Raw genomic sequence first — 24,317 nt, forward strand, 5'->3', positions numbered from 1 at the left:
AACTAAACAAAGAGTTTTGTGTAAGTAAAGAACCAAAGCATGTAAACAAACTCGGTAAATACAGAAGTCAGCTGGAATTAAGTATCAGTCTATACATACTATGCAGCTACCTGGATGTGTGCAATAATGAATTAACATAGATTTTTATCTGAAAACAAAGACTTTTCTTAAAGGAAAAAGTATACTCAAATAGAAGGGAAAATACAGAGATTAAATGTCAGGCTTACAACAGTTCCAGCTGAAGGTTCAATATGCTGTTCTTACTCAAGTGGACATTGCATTACAGTATTTGTGTCAGAAAAATGCAATGGTCTTAACAGTGTTAAATTCAAAGACTTATATTTTTTCTTAAACATCACTTATGATTTGTTTCATTTTGAAGAGAAAGCACATTTCATTTGGTAATCATTTATTTCTCATTCTATTGGACAGATTCTCCCAAAAAGCAATACTTCAACTGAAATCAGTCCTGAAGGATCTTTTATGAATATACATAATGGAGAAGACCCCCATTAAATTTCCAACAAAGTGCTGCCATTTTGAGTAAACAAAGTTATCTCAGCAGGGTCACACGCTATGCCATGAATATGGTCTGCAAATTAATTACCATCCTGACATATGTCAAAACAAATTTTAAGGGGAATAACACCCAGTAGTAACCATGTGTTTTATCTACCTGTTAGTATGCAAAATCTGTATTCAATGGGATCTAAATTTATTCATTTATTCAGAACCCCTCAGAGAAATCAAAATGATTCGTTGGCCTTTTTTGCCTGCCTCCAAATGAAAACTGAGTGAATAACGTGTTTAGTGAGCCAGAAAATAAGTATAGGACGAAGCTATCTATGGTGGAGGTTACATTTCAGAAAAGCAGGTGCTGTCTTTGCACGAGTAACTAATTTTTAAGCACTCAAAACTGCTAAAATAGACTGCAATGCATTATCATTTGTCAACACGTTTAGGAACACTACATTTGGTATTTCTTATTTTGGTATTTCTTATTTATTACCCATCTTTATTCCATAATTGTAACAAGAGCTGGCTAACATAACTGCCTTTAAAACAGTTTTTAAAATAAAGGCTTTTAAAAGCAGAGCTATTGAATGAAGGCTTAAAAAGCCTCTGCAACTGGCTTTACTATCAATGGCAACACAGCCAATAGATCTGATCCTGTGTTTAAAAAAATAATGAACCAAAGATCCAAACCTGGTTTACTCAGTTAAGTAATATAAGCTGACAAACTGTGTTCAATGTGGTATGTGTGGGTAAGTAGAGAACCCTTCCTGGGCAATAGCTGTTATGATTTCATAGGAATCAAGCCTCATCTCTTGATTTGAGGTACTCATGGTGCAACTTCTGCTTTGTCAAAACACAACCTCTTGGGATCCGATTCTGAAACGCTTTTAGAGTGGGCGTTCATCAGTATGGTTTTCTACCTCTTTTATAATCTGCCTTCAGTTCACACAGCACGTGAAACAATTACATGACACCAATACTGTAATTCACAGTACATTTACGAAGAGATTTTACTTTATGAACTATTTTCTGCCAAGCAGGCCAAAATATTTTTAGCTCCATTTTTTTCCCCAACAGTGATGTACTTCTGATTTAGAGTTAAGTAATGCCATATCACATCTATAGACTGGATAACTAAATGCATTTCTTTCACACGTTTAAAAAAAACCCAACAAGCACAATCCTCCCTATATACAGAAGACTGATAATCTCTCGGCATCTGCTGATGAATATATTTAAAGAAAGCCTAAATCTGTCTATGCCAAACTTGGCCTGATGCCACCAGTTCACCATTGCTGGCATACACATACTTCACATGATGCAATCATAAGACTTGGGGAAGTTTCCAGTACTTCATTTTCTGGTTTTCATCATGTTAACATATACATTTCCATCCTTTTACAATTAGCAGCAACAGAACAGAGAGACAGCATGGTAGATGATTTTTTGCATTTAACACAGGTTTTCTTAGTGCACATTATCAGTATTTTATTTAAATTACAGACTAGTAACTTATCTAGAATGAAATACATTAGGGCTTAAGAATTTACGGTTAGAGCAATTTATCTCAATTGCACTACTTTCACTTGTTAGAAAACAAACTGAAGCAAAGGAATCAATTAAAAAAAAAAAGAAAAGTTTTTTACCTCTCTTAATACTGTGCTTTTATAACCCCGATAAAGTCCTTCAATACCCTGTAAACCAACAAAAGAAAGCATCAGCTACAGTGAATTAGTTTGCCAAAGACCACAATGTATCAGTGATTACAAGGCAAGCATTACAACCTTACTGAATGTCAGACATGAACTTCTTGCAAATTGACTATATTGATTATAACATTGCATACTATATTCCATGGTTTACAATGCCAGAGGATTTTATGTTTATTTCAAAGATCATTTAACCACTGTTCAGAATAATCATTTATAGAGAAGATAATATACCTTACAGTTAAAATTAGAAGGGCAAGAAGGCACAGAAACACATTACTTCAACCTCTACTTGCCCAATATTTTGCTCTAGAAGTATCCACTATCCCATAAGTATTTTGAAACTACTACTCTTCTGTTTAAATAGTCTGCATAAAATGAACCAAAGAATGACAGCTTCCTATGCCCACCTTCTTAGCCTTGATTCAGAGCTTTTATCAAGACAAATATTTCATATTTTAAACCAGCTGATATAAAATAAATTGTTTTGAATGTTAAGTGTATATAAAATTATGTTTATTATCTTACAGGACAGTTTATTCAAGTGTTTGGCAAGTCTTATAGTTCTGTGGCCAGTTACAAAGAAGGGCAAAACCATACTGTTTTGAGAGCATCAGCTTTTAGAGCAAAATGACCAGGTCACAGAAAGAAGTTCCAGCAACCCTCTTGTGCAGGGTTATCACAATAGTTTTCATTTACAAGCAAATAAAAATCAAGTGGATCATTTAAAGGTCATATTTATTATTTCCGTTTTCCTGGCTTTTACACATGGAAGTGTGTATAATATTTTTCCCCACAGCGTTTTCTGGAGCCAGTTTCTTTTATGGAACACAATTTGAAAAACACCCCTTGTGAGACTCAGTAAAAACAGCCCTGAACAGGTTTTTACAGGAAGGAAGAGTGTAACTACTGAAAAGATGACAGAAGCCTTTATTTTTCAAAAGTTACCAATACTGGATGAGCACTCATTTCCAGAGCTCCTACATACCCTCTCCAAAATGGTATCTTTAGGACATCCTCTACAAAGCCTGCTTCAAAAACTGGAAACCATTCAGCAAACTCTATATACAGAGACCCAATGTTCTGTTGTCCCAGACAAAGACTGCTTACATACATACAAGCAGAGCTTTGGAAACTGGAAAGCTAAATTCCACACCCTACTTACTTTTTTTTTTGAAATGTAGGTACCCCTTATAAAAAGGGGAACAAAAAGAGTTGTTTGAAGTGTGTATGTAAATGCATTCACATGAGGGAGGTAGAGGTTTGGTTTCCTTAAACATAACACGCCAATTGCTTTTAACAACAGAAGAATAGATGGGAAAGTTCTGGGAGAGCACTAGAGAACCACAGAAAGATCCAGAATAAAGCTGTAGGAATGCTTCTGGACATGTATGGCACTGAGAAGGAAGAATGAAGCAACTTATTTGACATTGTGCTCTGAACTCACCTCATGATACAAGGTACGGTAGAGAATCTGGAGGGTACTAGAGGAAGGAGAAACCTGGGCCCTTTGCTTGATGACCTCAGATGGCACCCGTATGAGGCACGCAACCTGCAAGAGAACCAGACATGGAGAGAGCAGTTCCTTTTGCTGCCTTGCTCTTCATATAGTGGACACATTTAGAGATTGTTCCAAGGACAGAGAAATGAGGAAATATTTTTTGTAATTAAATGAGTTTGACTTAAGAGCTGTTTATGAGCAGCTTATGGATTTGCATCGAGAGCTACGTACTTTCTGAACATAAAATTGTACAAACAGAAAAATGGAAATACCCTTGAAATTTTTAACTTCCAAACCAGAAGTACATTTGGGTGGGGAATATCACTGATGAAGCTAAAATTTTGAAGCCATCTTGTCTTTTGGCAGCCTTAGAAATTCCATACACACACCCCTGCCACCCCTTTCACAGATCTAAACTAGAGATTCAGGAGTTGAAGAACAACAGACTTCTTCCCTAGGTAGTTCCTTTGAGCCCTCTAGTGACTGACCGCAAGAAACACTCCCGTTAGCTTTAGATGCAAATGATATATTCAAGGTTTACATAGAAACACGCTGGACTCCATTCAAGGTGAAGCATCAGATTGATTCTTTCCTACACAATGAATTTATTAGGCAAGAAAGGCCCCTGCAGCTGGATATAATAATGTGGCTGCCACCACAAAGCTCCAGCTTTTCTGAATAAGCCAGACCTGGCTTTAGGTAGGAGTTAAGCTCATGGGTACATAATTTTGAGGAACGGAGGATCCCGAAGTGTCAGAGAATTACAAGCTTCTCATCTCTCTACAAAATGCCTGTTTATCAGCACTTAAACTTTCAAGAAGAGTTTGTCTTCAGCTGGCCCCAGGGATACTTAAAGCAGTCCTGGGACTGGTGGCCAAACACCAGAGACACCCTGGGCCTTTGCCAGATGTTTAGCCTTCCTCAATCCCACACTGTGCTGGGCTGGGGAACACACTGTGGTTCCTAGATGTATGGGTGATCACCGAGTACTTCAAGTCAAAAGCAACCTAAGTGACAGCTGTCCATCTGAAGTGGCAAACCAAGCTGCTAGCTCAAAGGCAGGCACCAAAGTTAGTTCAGGAATTCACTGCCAGACGGCAGAGAGACAGTAACTCAAGTAGTCATTTGTGGGTAACAGTACAAGGTTTAAGTTCCATTTTCTCAGAGACCAAGAAAAAGCCTGCTATCCTGTTACATTCCTACAAGTTTACCAGACAACAATATCCAAAAGTCATTACAAACAGATCTAACTCCATGTGCTCTTCAATTCTCAGGGTCAAAAATAACAAGTGACCCCAATCTGTCAAGAAAATAAGAACTGTCAAGTTTTTTGATAGTTCAGCATAAATATTTATAGAACTTCATGCTTCATAACACTCCATGTGCTTCATAACACTCCATGTCCTTATATTAGCTTTTTATTCCTTAAAAATATGGAGGCAGGAGGAAAGCTTTAAAAAGGCTCGGATGAAAACAATCCAGTCAATCAAAACCAGACAAAGAGCGCAGCGTGGCTTCCTGACATCTGGGGTGCTGCAGTTTTGGCAGGAGAAGGGTGGCTACAAAGTAATGTCTCCATTTCCCCCGGACTACTTGGGGTGCATTTCATTTCAAATTAACTTTGATGTTTCTCCCATTTGAATTTGCACTTACAAGGGAATCTGTGGCTGCACAAGAACAAAAACAGTGATTACATTGTGCTGTTATGAAAGGAAATAAAGGCTTGTGTCACCCGGGCTGCGCTGTCAGATTGGCTCCATAGGGCACTTCTGGTACTAAAAAAGCCATAAGCTACAGCTGCCAACATCAGACTTAACGGTGACATTTGTGCTGTGCACCTGAACTTACAATGTGTTACCTTATTTGTTCCTACATGTGTACCTTACTATCAATAACAATCTGAGTAGTCTTTTGATGTCAAACACAGGTCTCTGAAGTAAAGTATGCAAGATTAAATTCACATGTAGTCTTACTCGCCTACAAGGTTGAAAAAGAGTAACAACCTGGGACAGATGGATGCAGAAAAATCTCCAATCTATTACACTTAGATCTCAATCACTGCAGCACCTTCCAGGTAATGCTGCCAAAGTTGAAAGAACACAATGCACATCTCCACAATTTGCTTTCTTGGCTAAACAGGTTCAAGCAGCACCAGTATGATAATAATGAACCAAGAGAACTCATACTTAAATTTTCAGACATCTGAAACCTATAAGCAAATTGCAAGAGCAAGGATGAAAGGCATAATTGTGTGACTGCTCTGCAGTAACTGTTCACATATATGCTTTTACCTGCATCGGCTACTAGATAAACAGATGCGGAAGTCAGACAATAATGCAACCTCGCATGGTAGGAACTCATTCACCTCCCAAATCACCTAGATCCCAGGAAGAAATTGCTTTTTAATCTCTTGGCTGTTCACAGAGATGTAGCCTGTGGCTTGCCACAGAAGAGCACAATACAACCTGCAAAACTCAGGCCATTCCTCGTGCATCCTACTGGTTTGGGGGATGACCCTATGTCAAATCAGCTCTCTGTCAAACCTCCGCATAGGCAGACATGGAAAGGGTACAGCAGTGGGCCCTCAGCTACCTTGGCCAACATCAAGGCATCAGACAACAGCACACGCACACAGTTGATAGGGGCCATGCTAATTTTTCCAGACAAGCTCTGGAGCCAGGAGTTATTCCCACCTTTTGATGGGAACAGAAAGACAGAACCAAGACCTTACAGAATAAGTTCAGGGGAAAAATGAGTGCTACCCTGTAAGCTCCTACCTTATTTACCAGGTCAGGTAATACAATTGTCCAGTTTTCAGACTTTCCCCCATGTCAATGCACATGCATACATAAGGGCAGGAAGAATAACGCTGAAAACAAAAGGCTCAAGGATTTTAGATTTAAGCTTTAACAAAACCCAGTTATACAGCTACAAGCAAAGCTATTATTAGTTTACAGAGCAGGCATCCAGAAATGACATTAGCATCTATTACCTTTCTAGCCTTTTAATACTACAACCACTTCTGTACAAAAGAGTACTGAATTTCAAAATCCTTGTCTTAAATCATTACCAGGTCAAAGGGTGACTCCAATATTTAGACACAAACCTAACTACATTTTTCATTTACTGACTTACATTAGCCAGTTAGGGACAAAACTAAAAATAGGACTATTTTGTTAACATTATCTATGTATTCCTAAGACAGTGCATCTTCCAATTAGATGAAGGTTATTTTTTTCCTTTGCGAGTTCAGGGAAAAGTTTCGGGTACTCCTTCCATGCATCAATGCTGCCATCTCCTGGTCAGATTCATGTCGGACCCAGGCTTATCCTGGTAGCTCTGACCAGTGTCTTCTCGGCTGATCATGAAGAATGACCAGTGCAATTAAAGTCTCAAAAGTGCCTTGAAGTCAACACAAAGCCTCTTTATATATACCGATTTAAACAGCTTGTTTCAGTGTATCTGAAAGCAGTTCCTATGTGGCTGTAGTTAACAAGATCGGCTGCAAATAGCACCAGGAACCTGCACGAAGCCTTTTGAATGGCTTCACTAAGTTTACTGGAAACACCTTATCTTAAAGCACTAACTTCGGTATAGGCACCAATCCTACTTAAAGCTGGAGCAGCTGTTCAGAACGAGGCAGTACTCATCTAATTCTTCAGCACAAGGCTACCGAGCATTTTTCTGTAGACAATAACACAGGACACACAATAAAAACTAACAAAGAGGGTATAGCCCCGCTTACAAGAGGGTTCGGTGCAAGTAGGTCATCCAGGCCTTGATGATTCAATAGCCAGGGAACTTTAAAAGCTGCAAGACACACACACCTCATTCAGGGAAACCAGCAGCAAACAGCCTCCTGTGAAAACGGCTGAAGAAAATTCCCTATCAAAAGGAGATTTTTATTTTTTTTAATGATCTCATGGTTAACGTGACAAAGAATCTGAAGCAGCTGGTTGGACTAGACAAAACCCACTGCATTGCCACTGCAAGTTCTGTAGTAAGCACTTCCTTGCAAACCACCATGACATCATTTTTAGCTCACTAGCAGGTCTATGCTCCTCTACCCAGTATGTTCTGTTCTTTAGGCAAAGCCAAATACAACAACATCTTTAGAAAAGATCAGAACTCCTCCTGGTCTTCAGAGCTACGTTATTACCCAAATATTAACATATTCCATTTAAATTAACAGCCTTTTGCTTCCATCCTTTGTGCTCCAGGTTAACCATTTTCTACACGAATGGTTTTGTAGGATTTATTAGAGAATCAAAGGTAACGTGCATTTGTTTTTAGGCATCTATACTACAGTTAGACCACCAACCTTGCAGGCATGATCTGCGCATGAGGTGTATCCAGAAACGTTTGGAAGAGGACAGAGCAGGTGTTACTGCTGCTATTAGGGGCTTATGCTGGGTATTTAAATTGCGTTGATGCGTGGCAGGTTGTTCTCAGAACCAGGGACACAGCTGGTACAACACCATTAGCAGCTCTGTACCTCTAAGGAGAACACTTGAGAAAGCATTTCTTTATGCAGCCTGGCATGCACCTTGCACAGCTGATGACCTGACTCACACTCTTAAAAGCTGCCACAATCATACACTCTGAGTACTTCTTATCTTTAATAAGAGACAGATATTACCTACACTCTTAAGACAGGCTACTGCAGGGCAAAGACTAAAAGCCCATTCTGTTAAGATGCTGGTACCTGATGTGCTCCTGGCTAACAAGCTGATCTATGCTCTGCACTAGCCTGGGCTTCGGTGAGGATCAAGACCAATTTTTTTCCACTCAGTAATTAGCCAGCCATTCTGCTACAAGGCAGGAGAAGAGTCATCTGAGGACAGAAACTGTTCTGGAATACATTAGTGGCTGGTGATTTAGGAACCTCCACTCAGTGACACTGAGCAAATCTCCAACTTGCATAGCTAAGCCTGTTTTGAAAATTGGGTACAGAAGCACGTAGCAAGCTCCAGAAAATTCTGTGTTGCAGCTTTAAACCCTTTAGAACACTTTCTAAAGGATTTTAGTTTTAAATTTCCCAAGAAGGAGGTTAGTTTTAATGACTTTATCTGTCTGAGTAGTCTGGGAAGCTTTAATTGATGCTCACCATATAAATATAATTTAATCCTTAACACAGAACTAAAGGAACATACCTGGGGAGAGTTACTCTTAAATGTCATTTGTGTAAGTTTATTCTTAATCAAATAAGAATCTAATTTATGACACTACACAACTTCGTATCCAGAGAGCAGAGACTTTAAACTAAACCTCACTATACCTGTGCAATCTAATCACTAACCCATTCAGGAAAAAAAACCTGCTGCACAAAAATTACAACAAAGAGGCTATGACTTAGAAAAGGACATATGTTTAAATTGCAGACAATCCAGTACCAAAATCCTAATCATTCATCCCATTCTTGAAGCTCAGAAGGATTGCTCTTTCTACACGATGTTGGACCAGGCAACAAAAATGGAGCAACTCTATAACCCCATTCAAAAAGAAGAAGGAACAAAGACATTTTTGGTGGTTTGGGATGCTTGTTTTTTGGTTGCTTTTTCGGTGGGTTTTTGTTTTGAAGTGCAATCTGCATTAGCCCTGGTCATACTCCTGCAAACAAAAGCTACCTTAAAGTTCAGGTTTGTTCTGTTGTTGGTTTTTTGTCTTTTAATATAAAAAATTGCTGCTTCCCAAAATAGGTTAATAAATATTACACAATCTGAGCATCTCGATTTCTGTCAGATGCTACCTGCTAAGTAGGAAGTCACATTTTTAATCTGAAACATTAAAAATGTCTTTTTTCCATTCCTCAGATAACTGAACAACTATAATAATAGGCAAATCTAAAATTAAGAGATAGGCAAATCTAAAATTGCACTGATTTCCTTTGAATCCTGCAAAAGAAAGAGGAAATTTCCCTCTTGGTTGAAGTCAGAGGCTCTCAACAACTTTGAATTCAGTGCTGTAGCTTTCCGAGCCTCTCCAAACCTAAGTTTGTTTGGTTCTTCAGACCTCAGCAGGATTCCCCTCTCCAATGAAAGTAAAAAAGTGAACTTTTCAGTGTAGTATTATAAGATTAGCAAAGTATTTCATCCTCCAAATAATTGTTTCTAAACTCTGGTCACAACCTTTGGATTAGGAATGTTTGATAGCAGGCAAGTTGGGGAGCACAAGATATATCTGTAGATGGAAGATGAACTGCTTCACCCTTTCCACCATCAGGAAAATTAACAGAAAAGCTCAGAAACATGAAATACACTTTTGTCATTTGGTTTCATATTTTCTTTGAACAAGGAAGCCTGAACTGCTGCAATCATGGACTCATAACAGTTCAAACACCAATAAACCTTCATCTAAATAATTGCTGCCCTTTTGACCAACACAGAACAAAAATTTAAGTTTCTATGGCCTGTAATTTGCTATGGGTCACAATGCAAGTTGTGAACAAGTCTTTCCACATGTGCTTGTCAGCAGGCTGTGCTACCTGCTAAAGCAAAATTAAACTGGAAAATTGAAGTATTAACACTTAGGTTAATGAGGAATGTCTCCAGCGATGACAGAAACTGCCCAATATATGTACTGTTCACTGTCAGTTTCTGCTTTAAGTGCCAGCCAGAAAGTGTTCATCTTTAAAGTAAAACCTCAGAATATGCTAATCTTATTTTCCCCTCCCACATCCATGCACAGCACAGATGTGCCCTTCCAACACAGTTAAATTCAGTCCTGTGCAAAGCTGCTGGGGTCATGAACAGGTGACTCCACTCCTAATTTAAACCCCATGGAGAGAACAAGTTTTGACTAATGGGCTCTGGATGGGATACTTTAGACAATGCCAAGCTCTTTGTCCCATCTTTTCCTCTGACTGACACAATAAGGCCTTCATTAATTTAACTGCAGCTCCCCTGTATGCTGGCAGGAAACAGCTCTTCCAAGAGCAATCTCACCCAGCAAGATCCCTCAGATCTCAGCACTTCCCAGAGCTTAAAAACATATTATTTCAGAGATGAGACCATTCACGGGGACCAAATGTCACAAGCATTTGGAAAACTGGCACTACTGCACAAATGTTTTCGACTTCCTCCAAGTTTCTACCTTGGATGACTTCACCTGGAATCTACAGAGCTGTTTTGCAGGGTGATATTTTATCCTGTCATTGTCAAACTTCAGTCCACTCCTTGGTATTGCTTTCCAGAGCTCACTTCTTCCTGCTCCAGAGCATCATCTGCACCACCACACACTTCTTCCTTCACAATAGCCAGATCTGCGTGTATCTTCAACTGCTCAGCTACACACCCTACAACCCTTGCTGTGGGTTTCCTGCCTACCCCTTCATCAGCCATGTCAGGTACACCTTGAAAAACTTTTTTTTCCTCTAACAGTGGAAATTTCTGCCAAGTTCCCTTCACCGCAAGGAGAAAATGTTACTCCAATTATATCAGCTAACAGGCAAAGAACAGGGAAAGTCTGTGAAACTGACAAGACTAACACTAAACACTTCCTCATGGAAGTACTTCTCACAGCAGATGTTTTGAAAGTATGAGTGGTTTGCCTAAACAAACTAGTCTTTCAAAGTTTAATCAATGCAGAGTCTTGTTACCTTTTTAAAACTAAACCTAAAACTTACTGAAAGTGGCCTGATGTTACACACATCTCTTTTGCAGCACAAACTAAGTGTTCCATAAATGTTGAAGTTCCTCAGTACAGTCACAAGCTGTTGGCTTAAACTTGAATGGCAAAAATCAGACTGCTGAACAGCTTTAAAAAAACCCAACCAAACAAAAACCTTCCTTAAATTGGTTGATGCTTGCATCATAAATTACTACCACGTTTAAACACAGAAAGCCTTAAAGCTGAAGAAAAGTAGACCTTTAATTCAACCTACGTAATTGTCTGCATGATCCAATCTATCCCAGCAACTCTTTCACCACTGAGAGTCTGTTAAACTTATTTTAAAAGGCTTAAGAAACTAACCACATCCACCAGCCAAACCGTTCTTTCAGCAGAAGTAGCATGGTGTATCCCATCCGACATAAAACTGTTTTCAAGGAGCCAAGTGGGGTCAGGCTGTGTTACAGGAGGACAAATGTTAATGAGATTCCAGGCAAGAGAACACAGGCAATATTTTCTGAAAACACATTAAGTCTCCTGTTGAAAGATGACTAGTATTTTAAAATTTGCTCAGTCTCTTGAGGTTACATTGGCCTGCAACACGGAAATTTCAACTACATTGTATTTTATCAAGCATTTTCCTTTAATTGATCCCTTACTCTTTCCTACAGCCTTTTCACTCAAAGAATTACGGGCTTGTCCACATATAGAGGTATTCAGAAATAGCTATTCCTGACAAACCTTGTACAGAACTTTACTTTGGAATAAACTTCCTTAAACTACCTCAGACATTTCCAAAGCTAACTCTGGCAGAGTATGTTGCAAACCAGGAAATCCATCAGGAAATACTTTTAAATTATTTATTTCTCACTTATACCCTTTAACCCAAACTAACTTTCCTCTATAGACACTTTGAGCTACAAATATTTCTAAATCTGCTGAATATCAGCAGACTGAAAGAAAAGAGATGACAACCATCAAGCTCCTACTCTTTACTGCGAAGTAGTATATCCTCTAAGTCCTGAACCAAGTAGGAATCTAGGAAGGTCAGCTGATGAAAATGAGGCAGTACATGCAGTTAACATGGAGCATGCAAGAAAAGTTCAGTGTGGGTGGCTGGTTAGGTGTTTTGACAGTTCTTAATTTGATGTTCCAGCCTTTAATTGTATGATGAATTTGTTGGCAGCATTTCTGGATTCATGCCTCCATTCATCTTTATTTACAACCATTTTCAGCTGCAGCTCTAATTTGAGTTTTCATCCAGTCTAAATATGCTCCTTCTCCACTAGCTCTTAATGGCAGCAGTCTCACCTTCACAGCCATCTTCCAACCACAGCTCAGCTATGCTTCTACATAAGCATTTGGTGAAAATCCTACAGCACTTGTATTGCAGACCTGACCTCATCTTGATTAATTTATGAATATTTCAAAATCCACCATGATTAATTCAATAGACCACCTGCATTGCTGCACTCCCCACCACTGTGCATCTTGCCAGGGTCAACACGTTCCCCTTCTCATTGTCCTTATGCACCTAGATATACACACACACAAAAGACACAGTCACATCTAAAATGACAGGCACTGATCAATGAAAACATCAAAAAATGCTTAAGTACTGTGGAAGAGGTCACATCAGACTGACTGCTGTCACACTTTGGATACTACTTTGAAGACTATGGTCTGCCAGTCGATACTACATTGATTGAGAGGAGACAGGATGAAGAAGAAAATGCAGCTTTTCATTTTTAAACAATTTTGTCCATTTATCAGTTCAGCTCTTAGAAAATGGATAGTTAAAAATTCAAAGCCAACAGCCTAAAGTCTAGACACAGTAAGTACTAAGTCACTTCTTCGTTGCAGCAGACAATTGGATTTAGAAGCAATTCTCCCTAGCGTCCGACTTGCCTGTTGAAATGAAAAGCTACATCTTCCAACATGCAAGTTTTGGAGTTTCAAATAGCTAGAATCTTAACTCCATGTCTGATGTGAGTGGCTGTTTCATCTCTGTTAGGCTGGGCTCCCGCAAGCTGATCTTCTAGGGCTTACAATGCTGTCAAGCCTGACCAATTATTCTGCTGGAAATTCTTTCATAGTATTACTCTCTGGATTTGTCTGACTCATGCTTCTGCCTTTTCCTCAGAATGACATTAATAGCAACTTTCTTCTTGCAACTGACCTAGCCAGTTCCTCAACAGAATTCATACCAATACACTTCTTCTATTAAATAGAAACCAATTAACTCTTTTAAAAGATACTGCCAGGGCATTGGGAAGAAGGGGCTAATTCATGGACAGAGATAGACACCATGATGTTGTCCATTATGACTAAAAGGCCTTTTTTGCCAAAAAAACACAACCCACCCAAGCCTAACAAAGAAGGAAAGTGCATGTTCTATGTTATTTGAATTAAAAGCACACTTAAAATGTCATTCTACAGGACGGTGATTTGTAAACCATAAACTTGCTTGCATTTGGGCTTGCTTCTTCTAAGAAACAAGTTAGGTCTAGTAGAGAAAGCTAGCTGAATTCCCCAGAAAGATAATTCCTGCATTAAGAAGCTTTCCTGTTTGACACATCCCAACAGCAGATAAAAAATTCCCAAGTTATTAATACCGAGGGTCAGATGCTAATCACAGATGAACCACACACTTTGCTCTTATCACAAAAGTATCTTATGTGGCAACCCACTGGAATACACAAGTGAGCTTGGAATTTCACCTTGAAATACCTGTCCTCACCTTGCCCTGTAGAGCCACATGATCCTCTCTCCCCATTGAAATGAAAAAATTTTGGATGTTTTAATCCAAACTGATTCAAGATCCCCCCTTTCTCAAATTTTGGAAAAATTTAAGTGTGAGGCTGTGTCAAAATCCTTCTTGCTGAGAACAGCCAAGCCTATCATCTTTGAAGGGAGTAGTCCCTACCTAACCATTCTCTCTGTCTCAGAATACAGCTGAAGTTTCCATCTTTTCCTATGAGGTTCATGCTCCACCAAAGCCTAGTACATAGCCTGAGTTTTAGCATTCCTGCAGCCAGACCAGAAACACTTTTCTAGACCCACGAGCTTTTCCAGCATTTATACAACTCAAAGGACCACACTGCAGAGACAGTGAAGCAGAATGAAAACGAGCCAGATGAGGAACCTAAAGTATCATGGCTACATCAGCTTAAAAATTTAACAGGACAAACAAATGCAGGCACAGTGTCAATAATATGACTAGGCAGCTTTCAGGATCTGCGTTACTCTGGTGCTACAGCATACTCTGTAAACACACCACTTCATTGCAAATAACCTGGGATCTGGCAGTCTTGGGGATGCACTGCACAGCATCAACACATCTCCAGTGCTGTAATCCTAAAGTGTTCTGGAAAGTTACACAAGAACAAAAGCAGTCAGTAACCTCAGCTAGTAATCGACTTCCAGAGCACCGTCATTACTGCTAGCTGCCAAAAGAACAGGACATCTACCTCCTATCCTGGTCCTCAGTCCTCCCGTACACTTAGACAAGTGAGCTGAAAGTCACTACAGAGTATGGAAAAAAAAAGAAAAAAAAAAGAAAGAAAAAGACAACATCACCAAAAATAGCAATTAAAAATAAAACAAAAGGTCAGAAAGATAAGAGGGAACCTGATATTTAGAAGCCCAAAACTTTCACCAAATATCTTGCAAAGTTCAGATCGTAACCATAACAATATCTAAACACTAGATGGAAAAAGCTTCTCTCGAACGTGATCCAAACTACTTTACTCTCACCTCCATGGAAAAGCCAGCAGGACATAAAATTAACTGTGCTGGAGCCAACCATGTTGGCATTCATGAAGGAAACCTCATGGGTCAAACTGGGACAGTCTTAAACTTGTCCCATAAAACCATGTTTCCAAAAGGCTGGTGGGGGAAGCCCAGAGGAGAACTTCTCTTTATCAAGGTTTCTTGTAATTAATAGTATACACTGTCATATTAAACTGACATTAAAAATTCTGTACAACTCAATCTGGAGCTGTACAATTAACTCTGCAAGACGCACCTGGTTACTATTTAAAATGGGCACTAGGAGGTTAAACATAATGCTCCTTCTTAGAGTTACTTATACTGCCTTAGAATATTAAAAGTAAAATTTTAGAACATCTGGTTTTCCTTTCCACTCCCTATGATATCATGTTTCATGTTTTCCAAGCACATTTGGCAGCTCACTGTAAAGATACAGGCAGACTAAATATACAGGACAATGCAGAGTCAAGATGAAAAGTTCCAAAGCCCTGGATGCCGTGTGTTTCCTATCTCCAAGTTTCAGTTACACAAGTGGTGTAATAAGGGTTTTCCCCCTATTGGTAATTCATGTATTCTTCAACCTTCTTTTTCCTTGAAGAGACGAGATGATATACCATATATCTGCCCTCTAGAGTTTTGGCTGTGTCTTTGTAAGTAATTTTGCATGTATTATGGGATATTCCAAGTCCCTATACAGCAAGATTCAGTTATAAGAAAAAATTATGTTTAACAGGATCAGACTTTGTATGTACTTTTCTTTATCTCACTTCAGGAGATGAGGTTAGCCTTCTATATTCCTTCTGCCTGAAAGAAAAAGAACACCAAAGCAAACCACACACACTACAGCCATTGCCTTTTCACGGCTTGGTTTTGTGCCTCCTAGCCTGAAACTGAGGATTTGGACCAAACCAGTTCCAGGACACTGTGTTTCCCATGAATTTATACAGGCTGAAAATAATACAGAAGAGTGGCTGTTATAAAAACTAAAAGCTCCCATTTGATCAATTTCTCCCATATATTTAAACAAATCTTGATGCAATCTTTGCATTTTTTCCTTTTTACTTATTTTATTATTTTTACTGGGTCACATTCAAAACTTAGATTAGTCAGCATTAACACACCTTCAAACTTAGCACATACTCACATTTTATTGATGCACAAAAAGGTAGCTGACTCATTTATGCTCACCAGTAAAGGAGCACCAAACTTAAAAAATCCAACATCAGTTTCTTGCTCTAAATCTTAATTTCTCCAGTTTGTAAAAAGACAGTTTGGAAAAGCAGAGATGAGTTGGGAATCCTAACATGATAAGAGTCTTTGGTTTATTATTTCACATTTAAAAGCAATTTATATCATCGTAATTATTAAAGTGCACAAAGGAGGAAAAGTACGTATTAGGGAAAAAAAAATGGCAAAATAATAGTCCCAGTGGTTATACCCTGATTAAAACTTAATGACAAATCAATACAACTATAATTATAACTTTCACCCTGACGCAATTTGGAATAGTTTATATATATCTATTGATTGGTTAAGACTTTATATAAAACAAGTATGAAAAGATCTTGCTTTGTCCTATTTTTATCACAGGTTTGTTGTAGCAAATCTCTAAATCCCTACCTCAATTATTTTACAGCTTAGTTCTCCCATAACACAAGTGGAGAAAAGCTAGCAAAAAAGCACAAGCTTATATTAGTTGAAAAATGGCTGTTACAACATCACAGCTTCCACACCATAAAGTCAGATTGCCATTTCAATAGCTATTATTATATATTTCTCTTAGAATATGTAATAAATGGCCTTAGAGTAGCAAAAGCCAAGCACATGAGACAGCCCTGAGCAACTCATTTAACTATGCTGCATCTCTGTCAGCATGAAAAGGAAAGCAGTAAGTGCCTGAGTTGTGAGTGTCACAGGACTACAGACCACCTTGGAAAAAAAGGACAACAGGTACTGTAATCATGAAAGGAGTCATCTGTAGGCAACGGTTCTTTGTCTGCTGATGATTAAATTACCCAGTTACAGTTTTCTCACAGAACCCTCAGAGGCAGAGGACATATTCTATAGATAACACACTCATAAAAAAGAGGGATTTTTTTAGAGGATGTTATCACAGAGCACCTCTTCATGAACACTATCACCATTCTACTTGATTCTAAAAGAGTACTTGAGAAGCTTAAAACACCTCTCGGATCTTCTGTTCCATAAGACATTAGGCAAACAAGGAATTCAAGGGCCATGCACTGCTATAGCGGTGAAGAACCTCTCACTGATTTCTAACAGCCTTTAGAGAATTTCCATAGAAATAAGTTCTGTGCATTGCCTTAAGTTAGAAGTCATAACCTGACAGCACAGGCTCAGATCAAGATCAAAAAGAATCCACCTGAGGCAGGAACACAAATGTATCCCACCCAGCCCTAAATCTATCACTTTCTATCTCCTCCTGCATATAACCACTACCAGAGTGGTTAGTAAGTGCTGTATTCACCTATCTTCATGTGCTTGGTATGTTAAGTTCCCTGGCTAAGTCCCACTCAATCTAATCAGTATCATTTTAACAGAAGAATAAAAAATACTTTGGAATCAAAGCTGAACCCACAAAGAGCAGACAGAGCTGGCCTGCTTCCCATGGGAAGGAGCTAGGCTGTGCTGCTGTAATAGTGAGGCACCTGGTGCTAAGCTAAAATGGCATGGATCTCTCTGCACTCTGGTAGCTTGGCACCGACCTACAAGTAAGCTAAGCCACCACAGGGAGTATAAATACACAGCTACGTGTAATGGAGAGAAAGAAGCCAGTGTCACAAGGCACGAAAAAACTCAGTTAATAAAAGCAGAATGCGGAACCACAGACAAATACACTTTTCTGCCCCACATCATGGGCTAAGTTTAAGTTGCAAAAGAGCCAGAAAAGCTAGCTGCATACAGCCCACTTCCTTCCCCCAAGCTTGTGAGGACACAGCAATTCACCCCATTTCATGACTGCAGTGCCAGAAAACACCCAGTGTGACAAATGCAGAAGAAAGGAGGTGGACAGTGCTGGCAGGAACAGCAATGGGACTGTTGACAGCTGAACACCTAGCCCTGAACACTGCCAAGGCACTGTGCCAACTCTGCAGTTAAAAACAAGAGAAGTATCTGGGAAAAAAAGGATTTTGCTTAACCTGGAATGTATTTGATTCAGCTAACCCAAAGCAACCTTGCCCTTGTTATTTGCAAATAACTTCAGTAACAGTTTTTAAAAACACAACACTCAAGTTTTAGGATAAAGTGTCTTCAGTATTTACCTATAGTTAAGTTTGTGTCTGGATCAGATAGGAATGGTCATCATTTCATCACATCAAGAAGTGTTCTCTCTCAACACCTGCTACAGTCTATTAGCACAGGAAGTTCCTGTTATGGAGCACCATGTACTAGCTCTTCCCAGTGCTAAAACTTCAACTCTGTGGATCTACAGGTTGTCCAGTCATCCTGGCATTGCATTTTGGCAATGAAGTGAATGTTATGATCTTAAACTGGAACATAATGTCACTTTCAAATACAGCCTTGATATTTCCTTAATACTGAAAAATTTTTCTTCCCTCCAAAAAAATAAATTAAAAAATATTTCTAAAGAGTGGTGAATTTAACCTGGGAAAGAGCCTAGATATGCCAGATTGGAAAGTCATGAGGGCAAGAGGTATTTTGTTGCTTAAAGATGTTAATGCTATTTCATTTTTAACTTACAATATAAAACAAACAAACACCTACCCATGCACACAATCAATTTCTGCAAAGTACATGGTGTTAACAAGGCAAGGGCGACCTAGGCATCAAAACAAGCGAGGCTTCTCTTGTGAATTCCCTTAATGATCATATAAATCAGGGGTCCTCAAACTACGGCCTGTGGGCCGGATACGGCCCCCCAGGGTCCTCAATCTGGCCCCCTGGTATTTACAGAACCCCCCCGCCGGGGGTTGGGGAGGCGAACCAAGCAGCCGCAGATGATTTCCTGCCACTTCATCCATGTGCTGGCCCCCTGTTTAAAAAGTTTGAGGACCCCTGATGTAAAGTGTTCAATAGAATCTGATCCTGATTATTCTGGGTATTGTATAAACCTTGGCAAAACAAGCCATTACTCGCAGCTCCAGAACCTGCTATAAACAAACTAATGGATGTAATGGATATGAAACACAGAAACTTTTCCAAAAAGTGCAGGGCAAGAGTTTTCAAAGAGCTTGTATATAGAAAGTATTTTCATTATTCACATGTATCTTTATGCTGCAATATCCCAATGAAAAAACTAAATTAAGGACTATCAGTGAGATCATGTGAAAAGCTGTCACCAAAATATAAAGCTGTCCATCCCATGGGGAGGAGCTTCAACACATTACCCATGCCACTTTTCACTGAGACAGGTTTCATCAAGAAAGCATTACCTGTCATTTGGTACGTGAAGTTACACAGCTGCCAGTTGCCCTAACCTGTCATGTCACTTTGTACATCCACTTAGAGAGTCTGTTTAAAAATACAATAAAATATTTTGGTAAAAGGTATTGACTGAACGTGAAAGCATGGAGGGGAGATTTATTAATTAGTTAATACTGTTTCTTACGCATGAAGGTGCACGCATTTCAGATGATGGCACCTACCTACTTTACATCTAACATCAGTGTTTACAGCTATTTTTAAAATAAAAATCCATTCCATGACTACCTCACATGAAGTTGAAAGGCTCTAGAAGTCTTTCTTGCATGTTAACACTGATGCATGACGATTACAATGTGAAGGTGTGTTCATGTTTTGGAACAATCCATGTTTTCACTGTCTACTAACTTAGTAAGGTCAGCCAATAGGCCTACTAAGAATTGTACTACTAACTCATTTACTCACTTTGAAACAATCCTTACAAGTGCCAACACTTCAAAAAAAAAAAAAAGTAGTATCTTTCTAAGAACTCTCACAAGTACAAAGATGGTCAACACTCAAAAAAGTAAGATGTGACACCTAACCTTAGTTTTCATAATTGAATGGTTTCCACTCCTCTCACAAACACACAATATATGAACTTTTTTCTTACCACTTCTCCAAGGGAGGCAGCCACCATGTGTGTTGCTGGAGTCAAGTAAGATGTAGAGTCATGGTGCAGCATGGATTTCACATTCTCATAGGTGATAAAAAATGCAGCAGCTGAAATTCAAGAATACATGCAGCTGTTTAACTGTTCCTCCTTCACAGAACTAGCACAAAAACATTGAGACGTGGATTTTGTCACCTATTATTCTGCAACTGTAGTTGAAAACAGGGTATTTTTGCCCAAAAAGAGTACCACAGTACCAACACAATCTGTGAGATAATTCCTTCAGAAGTTCATGCTCCTGGCTCTCAATGGCTAACCTCCCATTAATATCAAAGGTGTCAAGACTTAAGGCCGTATTTAGTAACGAGATAAGGAAAAATGTGTTAATTAGTCATTAAAGTCCAGTTTTGAAAAAATGTTATCTTCCATATTCATAGATAGGAAGGGTAGAGAGGTTGTTTGGTTGAATGGTCTTTATTGGGGGGAGGGGGGGAGGCGGGACAGACACAAATCAGTTGATTAACTGAAAAGAAAAAAAGTAAAAATAACTCAAAAATAACCCAGAAATCATCAAGCTACTTGATACAAGTTTGCTAACCTGCAACATGCAAAGCTGTTTCAGTAGCAGTTATTAGTAACTTCTTCCTAGTTATCATCCATTTAATATTTTGTACTTTAGCTACATAAAAAAAATTCTTCCAGGCTTCTGAAGGACTCGTAAAAGTCTTGTCCATGAACAAGAAATGTACAAAACTAAACCGAGCATAGCAACAGAAGCTGTGTTTATTCACTGCAAGAGTCAACTACAAAGGCACTTGCACCTTAAGGGTTATTCCTCCTAAAGATAATTTCAGTTCTCAGTCATACGTTGGAAAAGTAAAACCACAGTTCACATTTTGAAGATGTAAATCCTGAAAAAACTGACATGTCTGGCGGGGGAACAGATTTTAATTGTAAAGAAGGGCTATGTGAATTGCCTTCTGCTAATCAAAAGATGCTTATCACCTCAAAAGGAGATAACAGAGCAGACAAGATAAAGAACTGAATTTTTTTATATCACCTTATGAAGGACATCAAAGATCTGAAGGTGTCGGTGGATTTGTCAGCAAAATTCTCCTAACATTCACTACTGACAGGATAGCTTGCTGCTTTTTTACCCCTCCCTACGAAGACAAAATGGACAAAGGGATTAGGAATTTTAGGTGCCTCTTCTCTGCTGGACTACAAAAATTTACTTTTTTAAGGCTTTAGCTTTCAAAGTATTCCTAATGTTTTCTCATTTTAAGTGTTGTAGATGCTTCTAGGGAGAAAGAGATGGGCAGAGCATCCCCAGGGCAATTAGCTCAAAGACCTCCAGTGCTCAGTCACTCTGAATTTTGCTCCGTTCCCAAAGCCATGGAAGAATGGGTTGCAACAAAAACGTCCAGGGCAAGCAAGACTCAAGTCCTCTTTGGCAGTGGGAAATGCTTCAGGGTGCACCTCTAAGTAAGGACAGGCTTATATCTGGGAACACTTCCAAGGAGTAAGGGTTACTTTTCAGATTAAACATGCAACAGCCTTCATTCTAGGCTCGCTCAAAGGTTTGTTCAATAACATACAATTCTACAAACTGCTTTTCACAGCTGGACATGGACTCACAGAATCCAAACAGTCACCTGCAGCAGAGGAAGCTACAGGCATGACTGTCCTATACTACTTGAGTTCCCAGTTAAAGACAAAGCACAATCCAAAGAAAATTTACCATTTGGAAAGGATCCTATAGCAGTGGAAGGGACACCAGCATAGATCCCACGAAAGCCACCAGCCTTCCTAAATCCTTGAGGACTCTGCAGTCTTGTTTTTACAGTGTCCAAGGGAAAAAGGATCAAGTCAACACAGACACCAGCAACTCCACCAGCCTTCAAGACAAAACCATGGAGTAAAGTGCATTAATATTCATAGGAGTGAAGCTGTGGTGCTTATGCGAGTAACTGAGGCATGCCTAAACCAAAGTACTACTGACCCTATCCTTTCTGAGGTCGAATTATAAACTAATAGTCTTACACAGACCTCAATAGCTTCTATAGCTATAAAGATGCTTCAACAAAAGAGAGAAAGCAATAGATATTGCAACTTTGAAACCATTTTTAAGGTAGTGTCAAAACAATCTCAGTGTTTTGCATAGCATAAGCAAAGCAATGCAACACTTAGCCACTACAAATAAAAACAAGACAGTGAATGTCATTTATCAAGATGACACAGCACAAAATGACCCACACCTCTAGGAAGTTGTGTGATAAGATCAGGTAAACACAGAAGAAACTCTGCTTCCCCCTTAAGCATCTCTAGAAAGCACATGCACATTTCTCTAGCAAACTTCTCTATTTAAAGTGTTACCCTCCCCTTTCCTTTGTTGAACAAAGCCCAAACTAAAACGGCTTTATTTTCTTTTGCTGACAAAAGTCTACAGGAAAAAAAGTCATATTAAATAAAGATGGTTTTGAAGACATAAAGAAAAGGGGAAGGTTTTTAGCCAAAGCAATTCTTAAAACCAAACTTAAAAAAAAAAGGGTTTGACTCAAGCTCAATCTTTTCCATTGTCTATGTTTCTAGATGACTTTGTTTTTCTAGATGACAGGAGGAGGAGACTGAAATAAATAGAAAAACTCATTTCACAAACAGAAAAATAATCAGTATTTAGTATTAATCCATTATGAGGCATTACTTAGATGCACTGTTAATCAGAATGGAAAACTTAGTTTGAAGTCTATTTCACAGAAAGCTGCGCACAAGAAACACACAAGAAATGCACAAGGAACAGCTGCAGATTTTTAACTCTGCCTGAAAACAAATCACATGTGTGTTACCATTTTTTTTTTCAGGGCCAACAGAGGATTCAGAGAGGTGTTCACTATCTACTACTAAAGTTTTAATCAATAAGTTAATTACTCTTTTAATCTAGTTGGCTATTTTGCATGCATTGATTTTTTTTTCACTCCTTTCATCAAAATCCTTATCTGCTCACTATAACATTGATCAGATTTAATCTAGCCATCTGTTAAAACATGAATCAAAGTTACTAATTGCTTCTTTAGTTTTCAAAGTTCTGTATCTTAAATGTCATTTGAATTCAAGAAGCAGCTCACAGAGCACCTGCCAGAGGGCGAAAATACCTGCGTGCTCAGGCCACCTGCAGAAAATAGCAGTGATTTTTAGATAAGACAACTAAAAGGCACCTTCTCCCCCACCTTTCAGTTACAATAGCATTATGAGAAGTCAAAGAGTTGAAAAACCTTTACCGGGAGTGGGACGTAGCAGTTAAAGCTTACTCCACCAAAACGATTAAACAAAATTAGGCCCGAAGGCAGCTGCACCCAACCGTGCCCCGGCGGCCCTGGGCCCGCAGCTCTCCTCACAGCCACGACTTCCCACACAGCGCCGGGAGCCAGCGCCGGATACCCCCAGGGCAGGCCCTAGCTACGGAGACCACGGGCTTTTACCCTCTTGTATGTGACGCTGTTTGAGAGCACACGTCGAAAAGAAGCTTTTAGGGCGGGAAATGCTGCGCAAAGCGTTGCCAGGCTGCCGCCAGGCCACGGCCCCCATATGCCCGCCCGGCGGCGGCTGGCGAAGCCATGAGGGGACGAACCAAGGCGCGCTCCCGCCGGCACCCCAGGCCGCCGCGTCGCCGTGGCAACGGGCAGGCCCGTGCCCGCTCACTCACCGCCAAGGCCGCCCAGGACTCCCGCGGCTCCATGCAGGAGTGGCGATACCGGGCGGCGACACGGCGCAGCACAGACAGACCGCCCCCACCGCAGGACGGGACTAGACGCCCCGCTGCAGCCGCGTCCCGGGCGCGAAGAAGGGCGCAGCCATGTTGCTGCCCCTGGCCCGCGGTCAGGCGGGAGCGGGTTGTCACTGCGCCTGTGCCGGCGCGCCGCGCATGCGCAGGGCGGGCAGCGACGCCGGTGCCCGGCAGCGTCACCCGTCCTGCTGAGGGAGCGGGACCCTCGGCCTCGCAGACAGGGGTTGCCTGTCTAAGGGCCAAAGCAGCCATCAGCTGTCAGTAAGCGCTGATTAGTTATTACATAGTAGTGATCTGTAGATCTGGTTTCGCTCCAGAAAAGGAGGGAAGTGGCGCTTCCTTCAGCCCGGGCTCCTGCGCTGCCACTGGGCC

At 39.9% G+C, this 24,317-nt stretch overlaps 1 protein-coding gene across 5 annotated transcripts in view; it reads right to left on the reverse strand.

Annotated features, from left to right (window-relative positions):
* SLC25A26 (solute carrier family 25 member 26) overlaps positions 1 to 24,053 on the reverse strand; it is an 88,896-nt gene extending 64,843 nt beyond the window's left edge. For 2 of the 5 annotated variants that reach the window (XM_055803708.1, XM_055803707.1), the window contains exons 1-5: positions 23,865 to 24,053; positions 21,903 to 22,059; positions 20,162 to 20,271; positions 3,673 to 3,777; positions 2,163 to 2,210 (exon numbers count right to left, since the gene is read on the reverse strand). In XM_055803708.1, coding sequence (XP_055659683.1) covers positions 2,163 to 2,210; positions 3,673 to 3,777; positions 20,162 to 20,271; positions 21,903 to 22,059; positions 23,865 to 23,897 — 453 coding nt within the window. In that variant the 5' untranslated portion in view covers positions 23,898 to 24,053. Of the gene's footprint in view, positions 1 to 2,162; positions 2,211 to 3,672; positions 3,778 to 20,161; positions 20,272 to 21,221; positions 21,325 to 21,902; positions 22,060 to 23,864 lie in introns of those variants that run through there. The other 3 variants (XM_055803710.1, XM_055803711.1, XM_055803709.1) reach the window with 3 other exon arrangements.
* Between the last annotated feature and the right edge of the window lie 264 nt (positions 24,054 to 24,317).

Source organism: Falco peregrinus, chromosome 5 (genome assembly GCF_023634155.1).
Source record: "Falco peregrinus isolate bFalPer1 chromosome 5, bFalPer1.pri, whole genome shotgun sequence".
Lineage (NCBI taxonomy): Eukaryota > Metazoa > Chordata > Aves > Falconiformes > Falconidae > Falco > Falco peregrinus.